This window comes from Podarcis liolepis (genome assembly GCF_965112155.1).
Source record: "Podarcis liolepis genome assembly, chromosome: 12".
NCBI classification, from domain to species: Eukaryota; Metazoa; Chordata; class Lepidosauria; order Squamata; family Lacertidae; genus Podarcis; species Podarcis liolepis.
In genome coordinates this window covers 42,853,476-42,867,672 of record NC_139563.1, presented here as the reverse complement: position 1 = coordinate 42,867,672, position 14,197 = coordinate 42,853,476, and the positions used below count along the sequence as shown (strand labels likewise).

The window sequence follows — 14,197 nt, the reverse complement described above, 5'->3', positions numbered from 1 at the left end:
TCTGTTTCTTGCTCATCGCCCCCACCCAAAACATTGTCTCCTGCTATTTGTTGGTTGGAAGGACAGAGTATGTACTCCTTTTGCTTCTGTTTCGAAGAAATCGGTGCACATATATTTAAGAACAACCAACAAACGTGTGTTACAAGCCAAATGTTGTGGCTTAAAGGAAAAGAGGCAAATTCTCAGCAGACCAGATAAGCTGCTTTCGCAGTGAAAGGAGGAACTAACTTCAAGGGCTTACTTGAGAGTAAATTCCACGGCAAGCCGTAGAAATCGTTTCTATCTAAGCATGGTTAGGATCCGTCTGTAATCAATATTTTATAAAACGGAACGGGGAAGGAACTTCTTTTGCTTTTATTTACTATTTATTAATGCTAAGGTATTTTTTCAAGGTTTAGCAGTTGCGATGTTAAAATTTCAGGCATTGAAGAAATGTAAGCACGTTTGAAGATGAGCAAAGGGTAGCTTTTGAAGTCTCTTTGAAAACTGATTTTTTAAAAAAGGAAGAACTAAGATAAAACGTTTATTCCCTTCTGTCAGAAACCGAGGGAATTAAACCTGTTGATACGAATATCGGTAGATCTTCAGACCAACAGGTTTAATCTCTTCCTATGCAAATGAAATATTTTATAACAACTTGCATCGGCCTAATATCCGCAAAGCGCTGACACCCGGACGCCTAATATGCCCTGGTTTGCAAGAAAGAAAGACTTGGGGAAGAGAGAAAGAAACTGCAAATTCGAAGTGGGATTTTGTTGTTGTTGCTCTCCGCACTGGAAGCTCCTCGTTCCTGTCCCTGTTTCCATTTGCAAATATCAAGCTTTTGCGCGACGGAATGAAATAAGAGACTCAGCTAGAAGCAGTTTCAAGAATAGGCCGCCGGACCAGCTCTGCAGCTCCACCTCTTGCTCTGCCGCCGTCCCTTCGCATCTTTCTCAAATGCAATGTTTGTGCCACTCTAGATGCCTTTGTGCAAGAGAGGTGTTTGTTTTGTGTGTTGCTTTTTTAGGTGACAGTGTACCACTGGGAGCATCTCCCCCAAACCGCCCCATCTCGGGTCCTCTCTAAGATCCCGGAAACTCAGGAGCCGGTTCCACGGGTCTTTCTCTTGCGCAAGCCTCGTTGATGAGCACTGCGCAAGAGAAGCGCGAGCCTCGCTTGCCCGCCTGAGCCTGCTTCTCCCCCGCTTGGGCTCTGAAACTAATCAGGCTCAGCTGAATCTCCAGCGAAATCTGGAAAGCTTTCCTCGCTTTTTTCTTGTTCATGGGACGGACCCTTTCGCCTCCCTTCTTGCTTGCTGTCCTGAACGAAACCGAAGCAGCAGACGATCCAGATTCAGCCCAGATTCCATCGTTGCGCTTCTAGGCGTAGTTTCTTAAGGGAAAGCGCTTTCGCGGGGAAAGAAGCGAGTTAGGTTAGCCGTCCGATTCGCTCGGGCCTAGAAAGGAGTCGTCGGGCTGCTGTGGAATATCTGTGTATTGCTCTGCTTCCTTCCGACGAGGGAAGCCAGGTCTGTTTGTTTGTTTTCAGCAGCAGCCAATTGCCTTGGCAAACCCTTTCCCCTTCCCCTGTCCTCTCTCCCCCCCCCTCCCGGGCTTCGCTTTCTTCCTCTCTCTCCCTCCCCCTTTCAAAGCGAGGGGGAAGAAGGAGGCGAGGGTGTTCTGAAGCGAGAGCGCGACTCGTCCTTTCCCTCCCCCGCCTGGTTTAAAGGAAATCCCGGCGAAGGTGTGAAGTGCTCGGCAGGTCTTGCACAAACACATCCCGACGCAACTGCCGCGGCGTATAAAGCGGGGAAGGGGGGCGGGCGCGACGGCTTCGGCGCGGGGAGAAGGGAAGAGGCCGGACTCCGGCCCGAGACGCCTTAATGGGGCCCATCGCCTTTTCGAGGGGAGGTGTGGAATGGGCCCCGTCGCCTCTTCCCTCCTCCAGCGCTGACAGGGCTGAGGGGAGCCTTTCGTCGCTGCTGCTGCTGCTGAGGGAACTTTCCGAGGCCGGTCAGCCCGGGAAGGCGAGGCCCCCCTCGTCGACGAGGGAAATGGCCGCTTAGGACGCAGACGGCCCCGCTGAGCGCTGAGGCGTCGGCTCCCTTTTCATCTCCTCCCCTCAGAAAGTTGACTTGTGGCCTTCAAAGGACGTCGCCAAAAAAACCAGGCCTCGCTTTTACATTTTAAGGAAAGCTTTAATCGTAGTGTTTTTTGTTAGCCAATGTCAAGTAGGGACTCCTCTAAATACCCAGCAGCTTCTGCCCACACCCCGCCTCATAAAGTCCGTGTAAAGTTTCATGTAAAGAATTGAGGGGGCTGGTGTGTGAGATCTTTTAAAAATTATTTTAAAAAGCACTTAAGAGTCGCAGGTGACTTGTTCCAATTAGTAGCTGTCTAATTAAATTAGTGTCACCGAGACCAGCCAATAGGTGGGCGAGGGAAGGAGAGGTTCGCCGGCGAATGGAGCCGCCTCCAAGCCCCTCCCCGGCTGCGGGAGAGGAGAGCGCGCGCGCCTATAAAAACGCTCCCCGGCTTGGTCAATCGCAGTCAATTGTGTGGCATTTAAAGGCGGGAAGGTCAGGTGGGTGGGGGCGGCTTCTTCTTTTTGTAAATGAGGCTACCACAGAAGGCGGCCCAAGCCCTTGTTCAGTGCCTTTGAGGGGAACCAAGGACGCTGTTGTGTCGCCGGCTGAGGCGAAGTGAGCGCCTAGTTTTGCGCCTCCCGGCAGAGCCGCGCTCTCGGAGTTGAGGGGACTTCTGAGGGCGGGGGGCGAGCGGGGCGGCTCATCTGAGGCGATGCAGCTGGGGGAGCAGCTCTTGGGCAGCCCGGCCAACCTGCCCGGCGCCCCCTTCTACCCGCTGGAGAGCGCGGGCGGCCGCGGCGGCGGCAGCTCGACGCGCCACCTCAGCTCGGGGTCTCCGCCGCGCCTGGACTTGGACAAGGGCACGAAGAAGTTCGGCGGCGCCTCGGGGCCTCCGGCGGCCGGCCTGCTGGGCGAGGCCGAGGCGGCGGCCGACACGCCTCCCTTCGCCGCCGCCGCCGCCGGCCAGGTTTCTGCCAAAGCGGCCTCGGGGGCCGACGGCGGGCGCAAAGGCTCGCCTTGCCCGGCAGAGGAAGAGCCTCTGCCTCCGGCTCCGGCGCCGGCGCGCTACACTCTGGACGGCCTGAGCCCCGAGCGCTACTACCTGCAGTCGCCCGGCCCGCAGGGCGGCGGCGGCGGCGAGCTGGGCGGCCCGTGCGCCCTCTTCCCTTACGCCGGGGCGGCGGGCGGCGCGCAGCCGGGCTCCATGTACCCGGCGTCGGGCGGCGCGCGCTACCCCTACGGCTCGGTCCTGTCTCCGCCGGGGGGCTTTCCCAGCGCGGCCGGCAGGACGCCCTTCGCGGCGGCGGCCGGCGCCTACCAGTACGGCCAGGGGGCGCCGCCGGGCAGCCTCTACAGCCCCTACCCGGCGGCGGCGGCGGGCTCGTGCGGCGGGCTGGGCGCGCTGGCGATGCCCGGCGGGGCGGGCGCGCTCCGAGCCCAAGTCTTCCTGTGCAACCGGCCGCTCTGGCTCAAGTTCCACCGGCACCAGACCGAGATGATCATCACCAAGCAGGGCAGGTAACGCCGCTGCTTGTCTCTTTCCTGGGGGATCGGGGGGGGGGACTGCGGGACCTTGGGGCAAATCGGATTTGCGAGGAAATGGCGCGGAGTTAATCCGTCTGGGGGGGACCGATTTGGGAGAGCGGCTCGAAGAGCTTTCGGCGCGGGATCTCATCAAGTTAAGAAAGAGCTGGGAAAACTCGGTTCAGTTTTACGGGATCCGGGGCGGAATTGGTTTGCATTTGCTCTCTGTATTTGCGTGCCTGTCATCAGGTGTGTCCCAGGTTTCCCCGGATTGTCAACAGTTGTTTTCTCCTCCGCCTCAAAGTTTTCCCTGTGCACATTTACCCGAGAGTAATCGCCATTGGACACAGGGGGACTTAAATAGGAAACTAACATGCGCAGGTTTGCGCTCTGAAACTCATTTTTTTCCAGTTCATGTACTTAAAAGTATACGCTAATGGGGGGGGGGGCAGGAATTTGATTTAAAAGAAATAAAAAAAACTATTTTATTTTTTTAAAAGAAGAAATTTCTTAAATCGAGATGTGTATTGCCGGTGTTTTTAAGCATCAGAAAACCGGACTTGCTTTCGCTTGGAAATAAAATCCGATCGTAATAAGGTTCTTTTTCGTTAGTTTACGATCGGGACGTTAAACTCGGGGAGGAAGGCAACGACCTGGATTTATGGCACTAGCGAGGCCAACCAAATTTCGGGATTGGGGGTACCGGAGTGCAGTTATAACAAACGACTGGTCGATCTAAACCTTCCCCACCGAAATCATCCTTGTGCTTGATTCGAAGTAGGACAGACATACCTGTAGGGTTTCTTTCTATCTCCCACCCCCCAATTTAAATATATTTGGTTTCTTGGGTTCCGTAAACCGGCACTATCAGTCCTTCCATCATAATTGTTGATTGAGATAAAAAGAATTGGGGACGGGGTGGGAAACAGAATGTGCCATTAGTTTCTGTCCTGGGAATTCTGTGCGTGTGACAGATAAATTATAACCTAGGGCAAGCGAGGGTTTGAAACTATTCCAGCCTTCGGATCATGGTATATTTGGGGTGGGATTGGTGGTGTCCCTCTTTCTTCGAGGTGCTGCATTTGAAAGGCTGCCCTCTCCGATCTCTCCTTCCGAGGCCGTCGCTCTGGATGTTCGCAGAAGAGCGAGACTTGGAGCCAAAGCCTCTCGTGGCGGCTCTCTCTAAATATAAACCCCGCGAAGGGAGCCGCCATCTGCCTCCCGCTCTCGGTCCAGGCGCTAGCCGAGGCCGGAGCGCGCTGCCAAAGAGCATCAGCGGGGCTCCTGGCTCAGGGATGCAGGCGGCCTCGATTCCCTTTTTCTAAATGCGCGCCTTCCCCCCTTCCTTTCTCTTTCCAATACCAGGCGGATGTTCCCCTTCCTGAGCTTCAACATCACCGGCCTCAACCCCACCGCCCACTACAACGTCTTCGTGGAAGTGATCTTGGCGGATCCCAACCACTGGCGCTTCCAAGGGGGAAAGTGGGTGACGTGTGGCAAAGCCGATAACAACATGCAAGGTAAGCGACTGGGGAGCGGGCAGGCAAGGAGACTTTTTCCTCTTGCCTTCAGCTTCCTTCCATGCCTTCATTGCTTCATCCAGAATCCAGATGCAAAGCTCTTTATAGACAAGGAAGGCAAGGAAATTGTCTTGTCATACAGCCTTTTGAAATGGGACTTCTGAATCTAAAGCAGATGAATCCTCTCCCGAAAGCGACTTTGTGCTTTTTAAAAAAGGGGGTTTGGAAGACTCCTTTACTCCAGCTTGCTAGGAAATTAAAGGGAGGCTCAGCATTTTTCCTTCTTTCCCCCTTTCATGCTCATGGTTTTATTACAGACCCTGCAGGCTCTCTGCCACTGACAGTCAATGGCTGCAACCCAGCACCCTATTAGATGTGCATTCTTGTGCGCAAGTATTTCCTTTGTCGTGGCACACAAGAGAGAGTGCATTTCATCTTGGTGTTATGTCTGATTTGGGGAAATGTCTAATTCACACAAGTACACGTAGGAGAGATGAAGTGCACCTTTCCCTGACTCTCTTTCCATCTTACAGGTAACAAGGTTTATGTTCATCCTGAATCTCCCAACACTGGAGCCCACTGGATGCGACAAGAGATCTCTTTTGGAAAACTAAAACTAACTAATAACAAAGGGGCCAATAATAATAATACTCAGGTAAAACAACACACTTAAATTTGGTTTGCTTAGTTGATCTGTGGTTCCTGGAACCTGAAGGAAGATGCAGTAGGTTTTTGAAACAGGTCTCCAGTAAATTCTGAATTTGCTGGAGTCATCTCGACAGTACATCTTGTCCCTTTTTAAAATTTATAAATTGGCATGTGGACATGGGAACTAGTGCCGTATTAAAGGCTTGCAAAATTTGAAAGTATCCTTTCCTATGTCAGGTGGATTTTTTAAAAAGTATTGTGCACTAACTCAGTGTTCATCTTTTCCAGATGATAGTACTTCAATCTCTGCATAAATATCAGCCTCGTCTCCACATTGTGGAAGTGACAGAAGATGGTGTTGAGGACATGAATGACTCCTCTAAGACACAGACATTTAACTTCCCTGAAACGCAATTCATTGCTGTGACTGCATATCAGAACACTGATGTAAGGATAAAATATGCTTGGTATGCTAAATAGCTTTTATCTGGGGCGGGCTATGATACCCTTCATAAATTAAGAGGTAAAATAGGAACACAAAAAGAATGATAAATGGAGCTTTAAATACTTTTGTTAACTGGAAGCAAGGGGTGGTATTCAACTGAGTTTTACTCCAAGTAAACCCATTGAAATTAATTGACCTAGTTTAGTTGTGTTCATTTCAGTGGGTATTTCATTTTGAGGTATCTAAGTAGACACCACTATTTTGTCTTTACTTTTCAGATCACACAGCTTAAAATTGACCATAATCCTTTTGCAAAAGGCTTTCGGGACAACTATGATTCGTAAGTAGTATTCTCATCTCTATGTGGTACAAATAATTCTATTCTATAAAAGTGCAGATTTTTAAAAGTATATTAATTTAAGAGCTTTTGTATTGGTAGCTAGCTACAATCTTCAGAGTGTCTTACTTGAGAGCGATGGAACTTTCTTCTAAGCAAAAATAGTCTCCCATCTAGGTGAAAATGAATGTTAGATTGCAAGCTATTTCAGCTCTTCACTTACCTAAATTGCAGCAGAGGCAGCTGACTAGGTTTGCAGAAAGTAAATGTAGCACAAAATTTTATTCTGGAATAAGGTCTAAATTTGCACATACACCACGGCAAATAAATAAATATTCATTTGTGCTTTTTTAATGTTCCTCACTTAACTAAACTTTTTATATTGCATTTCAAAGTGAACTTAACTGGGAGAATTTGCAGAAAGTATACATTAAAATGGACTTTAATATTTGTTGACTTTAATCTTGACTATATAATAAATGGCCAGTCCAGCAGCATGATCTCCTTGGGGCTGAGCCATCCCTTCTTGCATGCTAATGCCAACACCCTAAATGGTAAAGAACAATATCTTAGGCGTTTTTCTCTTGTGTTTGTAGCATGTACACAGCTTCAGAAAATGACAGATTAACTCCATCTCCCACGGATTCTCCTAGATCCCACCAGATTGTCCCAGGAGCCCGGTACAGCGTGCAACCCTTCTTCCAGGAACAATTTGTCAACAACCTGCCACCGACTAGATTTTATAACGGGGAAAGAACTGTGCCTCAGACAAACGGCCTCCTCTCACCTCAGCAGAATGAAGAGGTGGCCAATCCTCCGCAGAGATGGTTTGTCACTCCAGTCCAGCAGTCTGGGGCCAACAAACTGGACATGAACTCTTACGAAACAGACTACTCTCCTAGTACCTTACTTCCTTATGGGATCAAGTCCCTCCCCCTGCAGACATCCCATGCCTTGGGCTATTACCCTGACCCTACGTTCTCCTCCATGGCTGGATGGGGGAGCAGAGGCTCTTACCAGAGGAAAATGTCTGCTGGCTTACCTTGGGCCTCCAGGACAAGCCCCCCAGGTTATTCCGAAGACCTGCTTTCTAAGGAGAAAGTGAAAGAAGAAATGGGGTCGTCCTGGATAGAGACGCCGCCATCCATAAAATCTCTAGATTCAAACGATTCTGGAGTCTACACTGGCGCTTGCAAAAGGCGGCGACTCTCCCCAAGCACATCCAGCAATGAAAACTCCCCGACGATGAAGTGTGAGGACATTAATGCTGAGGACTATGGCAAAGACACTTCCAAAGGCATGGGCTACTATGCTTTCTATACCAGTTCTTAAGCCCTAGTCTCTGTGTTAGAACTTGACTTGGCTATAATCTTTCAGTGGTGTTGCGGAGGTCTTTTGCACAAATGTTGCCAAAGGAACTCTTTACCTTCCCACCTTTTTGAAAAAATGTTCTTGTGCAATTCCATAGAAGGTGCCAAAGCTTTTTGACTGACTTCTGCAGGTAAAAAAGGGAAGAAACTGGGTAGCACTCCAAAATGACTTGGCCTCTTTACCCCCCCCCCCACCTTCTCCTGCTCCCCACCCCCAGCTAAGGAGACAGCGAGGGAGAATCTCTAAGCATCATTCTGATTTTAAGTGTGGCTTTCAGAAAGGGCCAGGAAAGGAGGGGGTAATAAAGCAAAGGTTGTACAATCTGGCCAGTGCGTAAGTGCTGTGCACTAACAAACAGTTTGAGGGAAGAGTTAGGTGCTTATTGAACAAATTACTACCCTATTGGATCTATTGTTGTAGCTGAATAGTGGAAATATTCAAAGTGGAGGCTTTATCAATAGAATATTTCTTCATGATGTATGCAAAAACCAAACTTTTGGCTCAATGACTAAGCCTTGCTTTTTTTCTGGGGAGATTTTAAATGACTTGGCAGAAAGTTATGGCAGTGAAGGAATCCTACAAAGGTAGCAAAAACCCAGTATTAAATGTACAGCTCTGTGTTGTCTAGATATATTGTGGACTATGACAAAACATTCTGTGTAGTTCTAGTCATGGCAGTGCAGTTGAGTGTCTGAAGCCGGTGCGTGTTGGGAGTTCTTTATTTAAAACAACTTCAAAGTGGATTCTGATGCTGAGAGTACATCAAAATATATATTTATTGGTAGGTGGTGAATGTATTTTTCAGCCGTTCTGAACTGAGTGTTGTAACTCCTCTTGCTCAATTCTATAAATATTATGAGACAATGCCAAGGTGGCAAAAGACTTTAAAACAAAGCATTAGTTTTATTGCAGGGGTGGGGCGGGGTGTGTGAAGCTGAGACTTTTGTCTGTATATAATGATTTTTAATAAATGTGTTGCAATGATAGGTGCTGAATTCTGCAAAGGAGAATTGAGAGTTGGTGTGCCCTCTATCCCTTGTTAGTAATAAGTTTGCAGCAGCGTCTTAGAAGCAAATTTAAAATAATAATAATTAAATGTAAAAATGTGGAAGTCTAAAGCTACTTAAAAGGCCTCCTGTGCTCCATCCCAAAGTGGGAAATTAGTCCACTGAGAACCCAAAGCAAAATGCAGGAATCCAGATCTTCAGTAGCTTGGTACATGAGTGATGGCCTTCAATAAGGGGGAAGGGGCTCCTTCAAAGCCAGCGCGGGGCGGGGGAGCCAAGAACCCAGCTCCTCTTCCTAACAGCTGCAGGGCTAAGATGAAAGAGCTGCCCATTTTCTCCTGCTCCAGCCACCAGTGCTGGGGAGTTTGGCAAGCTTCAACTTTACCTACCCAGATATTGTGCAGGTGGGTCTGTTGCACAGTCCTGCCAGGTGGATATTTGCCGAAGCTGGTTGCCTCTCCCTAGCATCACTCAAAAAGAAAGACTTCTAGACTGGGATGGGAGCAAGGAAGAACAGGGTCTAAAATTCCTGTTGCGCGTCAGATTAGCAATCTAGTCCTATGCAGGCTAGCGCGTCTCTGTGGGCATTTTGTCTTCTGTCGTCTGAGCCCTTTCTTTATTCGCGTGCTTTAAATTCATTATGAATGTTTTACTTGAACTTGCGCTCCAGGTCGACGCGCCATGAACTGGGAAGCGAGGCGTATTTTTGCTTTGGCCATCCGGGAGCCGGTTGACAAGAAGCCTTCTGCACCTTCCCCGAAAATACAGAGAGCGCTCCCTCTCCTCCAGCCGCGCGAAGGAGATCACGAACCGGGGCTTGGCGCTCAGCGGTGCCAAAACAAGCCCTTCTGCCGGGGAGTTTCCCTGCTAGGAAAGTGAAGCAACCGAGGGGAGGTGGGAGCCGCTCCTATCCCTTTTTCTTGAGCTTTTGTTCCCATGTAAATCAAAGTGGCAGCTCTCCACCTTGCAACGGGAGCCCATCCTCGCGCGTTATGTAGCCTCTCCTCTTCCCACCCTGATGGAAACGCGCTGCTCCTGGTTTTAAAAACTGGGCTGTGCTCCTCGCATCTACCGCGGCCAACTGGGCGGGGCCTCCCTTTTAATTTTCCCAGTAGCGAGGACGTTTAAATAACAAAAACTTTTGAAGGAGCCCGGCTTTAAAATGAAACAAATCTAAGCGCGACCTGAGCCACAGCGTTCTCGCTACGGAGCGCATTGATTTAAAAGGGGACTTTAGACGGCCCCGGTGAAATGTACATCCTTGGGTTAGAGAACTAGCCGGGTCCCTATGGATCGGGCGCGGGGCGGGAATGCGTAAGGCAAAGCTTCCAAACGTGGTGTGGATCAAGTGCATTGCGATTGCTAGGTCATCTGATTCCCCGCTCCCCCCTGCAAACGGCACCATGCAAGGTCGCCGGAACAGAATATGCAGGCAAAGAGCTGATAAAAGCTCCAGTCCTATTTGCCTGCCTCCTTCATCAGAAGTAGGCTCGGGAATCATAAAGCTGGCGTTGGTGGGGCGATATTTTACTAGTGCTACGCGGAGCTTTGAGCGTTACAAACCTTAGCAACCTATCCTTTTTCATGGGCGGCAAACGGGAAAGTGACCATTATGGACTGGGACTCCTTGGCCAAGGCATCGAGAAGCTGCGTCGGGTCGCTGCGCTCCGATTTAAGGCAGCTTTTTGAGCCCACAGAGTTCTTACCCTTTGCCCATCTCCCTCCGCATGAAGAGTTCTGTGCGTGCCGAAGGCTTGCCATTTTCCACGATCCAACTGGTGGTCACCAAGCTACCCAGCGCCAGTGGCGTAGCGTGGGGGGTGCAGGGGGGGCCGCAGCACCAGGCGCAACATCTGGGGGTTAGGGTTAGGGGGCGCAAATCCACGGGTTAGGGGGCGCAAATTACTTGCCTTGCCCCGGGTGCTGACAACCCACGCTACGCCACTGCCCAGCGCCCCCATCATTTCCCAAGATCGTGGTTCTGCCCTTCTGCCAAACCTTTTTCCCCCTGCCTGCCCCTCCTCTCCCCCCCTTCCTAAGGTCCCTTTCCCTCGTTTTCCGTTCTGTAACTCCCTCCTTCCCTTTCCGCCGCAGTGTTTTCGCGCAGCAGCCTGTATATTTTTGCACTGCACAGTTAACAAAATAAAAAAAAAGGTGGTGGTTGGGGGGTGGGGTTAGAGAAGGTAGAGGGGGAGAGAGAGAAGGGGAAAAAACAACTTGCGAAAAGTCCTCACACTGTTTAATGGAAACATAAGTGCCTGGCTGGCCCCAATTAACACCTTGTGATAAGGCATTCCTAAAATGGGGGTGCCAGACACCAAATTGCGAATAAATGTATCTAATTAATCCGCCAAGGATGACACTGACAAACAAGCCTATATTTAAACCGAGATCGTAGGGCCTGGAGGATCGCGCCTTATTTGTTTACAATAACCGAGGAGGAAAGTTAAGAGAGCCCCGGCGGCTTTCCGCGAAGGTGACGCGGGCAGAGGGTTGCAGGAGCCTCGGCGCTATCTTGCAGGCTGCGCCTGGGCAGCGGGGCGCACCGATCGAGCGACAGACGCCTCGAGGGGACGGACGGGCCTGGCCTCCCGCCGTTTCCAGGCTGCAACCTCCACTGCAGAGCTGCACTCCTTATTGACTTTTACATTGCACCACCACCGAACCTGGTGCATCAAGCATGGCGTAAGGGGTTTTTCTGGGGCTGGCGGGAGGCAGTACTGGTCCCTGCCCCGAGGGCGCGTACATTAAGCTGAACGGTGCAGCGGGAGCCGTGCTCATTGGTTACAGCCAAAGGGAAGACCCACCTCCAGTGCATTGTGTTTTCCTCCATAGTTATGCTCTAAAGATTTTTGTGTATTTCTTTTGTGTGTGTGGAGACCATAAAATGAGGCAGTGGGTAAATATTCGACGTTATAGGCAGCGTAGACCTATTGAAAGCAATGGACTTAAGGCACGGCACTCCTCTGACGACAATCGACCCGGGGCTTCTACCCAGCAAACCCGCGGGATCGGTATTGCGCAGAGTACGCGCAAACGCACTCCTCCCTGCCTGTTTACTTAGGAGCAAGCCTCGCTAAAGTCTGCGCGTAAACTCTCCAGGAAGGCTGAGGACGAGTGATTAGCCGATGTTTTCAGATGCTGTTTTATTCAACCTATTGACAGCGCAGTCCTAGCCGTGACTACTCGGATGGAAGTCCTATTGAGCTCAACGGGGCTTCTCCTCCCAGGTCTGTCGGGTTAGGATTGCAGCCCGAATTAGTTTTTGTTTCTTTTGTTAGTTGCCCGATAACATAGGCTCGCTGGGCGCTGTGCAAATGAAATGTTTGGCTTTTTCGTTGAATTACTGGTTCTAATCTAAACAGTATACGATCAAAGGAAAGTGAACGCAATGCTTGACACAGAAAAGGTGCAAGAGCGATTATGTATGGACTAATGCGCCCACACACATACACAGCCTTTCCGGTGATTATTATTTTTAATCGTGCTTTTGGTGCTACCTACAGACGCATCTGGATTTTGGAGAGCGCGCAGCGCGCGCGAGTTGATTCTCAGGCGCGCGTCTCTATCAAGCGAGAGGGAAACGAGACCCCGCCATTGGGGCGTCCAGAAACTGGACGTCTCCGGGGTCCCCGTCGGAAATCGTTCTTTACAGGCTGTATACGCACCATACGTTTAAAGCGTTAATTGAGGCCAGCCAAGTACACGAGTAAGGTCAATAAAAATAAAATGCTGGGAAGCGTAGTACGTTAAGCGTGCTGGGAATTGTAGTTCGGTGAGGGGGTAAACTACAGTTCCCTGTATTCTTTGGGGTGGGAAGCCGTACGCTTTAAACGTGCCAACAGAAAACAAGCGACGAGGACACGGGCACACCCCCCCTCTCCAAGCCGTCCAGGTTTCCAGTCGCAAGGGATGGAGAAAACCACGCGCTTTTTTTAATCGTGTCAAGTCAAAGAGGACCACTTAATCCCATCTTAAACCCATTTGCGGGAAAGCCCCTGACCCGGTCCCCTCCCCGCCTGGTGCCCAGTCCCAGAATTTCCCCCCTGAGGAGCACGTCTAAGGACGTGCGCTTGCCTGCGCCCCTTTCCGCGCAGGATCCGCTGCCTCGTACAGGGGGCCGGCCAGGCGTCAGTTCGCGAAGGGAGCAGCAGATCTCGGCTCCTCTGGGCCCCGGGGAAGCTTTTTAAAGTTTAATCTTTTATTTTGTTTTTGTATAGGTTAGAAGCCGCCCAGAGTGGCTTGAACAACCCCATCAGAAGGCGGGGTACAAATAATAAAATTCTTTTTCTTCTTTGGCGATCACTCGTAGCCAAGTAAGATTGTCTTCCATAAACACAGTTTGAACAGTGGGTCCTTAAGTGACTGTGGAGGCCAAATCTGGATCCACACGTCTTTCCACAGTGGGGACACAGGTTTCCGGGTGGGAGTGGATCACGGTGAGGGTTTCCCAAATGTGCCTTCCTCTTAGAGCGTTTCTCCCTTGCGTCCTGAGTTTGTGTCTTCAAAGCCCATGAAACCTTTGGTAAAGGCTGTTCTCCAACTGGAGCGCTCGCAGGCCAGTGTTTCCCAGCTGTTGGTGTTTATACTACTTTTTTATTTTAGATTTGCCTTGAGGGAGTCTTTAAACCTCTTTTGTTGACCACCGGCATTACGCTTTCCATTTATTATTATTAACTGGATGTCCGCAGGGGAGGCGGTTTAGAGCAGTGTTTCCCAACCTTTTTTGGGCAAAGGCACACTTGTTTGATGAAAAAAATCTCGAGGCACACCACCATTACAGCCCCGTGACGTCAGCGCGCAGCGTCACGCCGGGAGGGACGCACAAAAGTGTAAGTTTCAATTTTTTTCCCTCCCCCTTGCCGGGGAACCTCCAAGCTTTGGGGGTGGGGGGGAGGAGGCAGCAAAGCGAGGCAGGAAGGAGAGCGCGGCTTGGCTGGGTGAGCTTTGGCAGGGGCAGGGAATGAGAGCTGCGAGGCGGGCGCTGCAGACGGAGGCGCTGCCCGCCGAGCTCGCAGGCAGCCAGGCAGGCAGACGGCGAGAGCCCCGCGCTGGGCGGCCTCTCCTCGCCGCCGCCGCCCCGCCTCTCGCCGCCCGACTCGCCCGCCTCCCTCCAGGCAACATCTCGCGGCACACTAGTGTGCCGCGGAACAGTGGTTGGGAAACACTGGTTTAGAGGCATCCTTTATCAGGCCAGTTGGCCCTTGGTGGAATCAGCCTTGGGAGGCTTCCTTTCGGAAGCGATTGCTCCGCCCCTCCCTCCTCCTCCTCCTCCGA

General features: G+C 50.8%; 1 protein-coding gene across 6 annotated transcripts in view; it reads left to right on the top strand.

Annotated features, from left to right (window-relative positions):
* LOC310689841 (eomesodermin-like) overlaps positions 1 to 8,917 on the top strand; it is a 155,186-nt gene extending 146,269 nt beyond the window's left edge. For 5 of the 6 annotated variants that reach the window (XM_083468173.1, XM_083468171.1, XM_083468172.1 and 2 more), the window contains 5 exons: positions 4,958 to 5,112; positions 5,646 to 5,767; positions 6,049 to 6,207; positions 6,484 to 6,545; positions 7,139 to 8,917. In XM_083468173.1, the coding sequence (XP_083324299.1) occupies positions 4,962 to 5,112; positions 5,646 to 5,767; positions 6,049 to 6,207; positions 6,484 to 6,545; positions 7,139 to 7,874 (1,230 nt within the window). In that variant the 5' untranslated portion in view covers positions 4,958 to 4,961 and the 3' untranslated portion in view covers positions 7,875 to 8,917. Of the gene's footprint in view, positions 1 to 2,510; positions 3,587 to 4,957; positions 5,113 to 5,645; positions 5,768 to 6,048; positions 6,208 to 6,483; positions 6,546 to 7,138 lie in introns of those variants that run through there. The other variant, XM_083468169.1, reaches the window with a different exon arrangement.
* Positions 8,918 to 14,197: the final 5,280 nt, after the last annotated feature.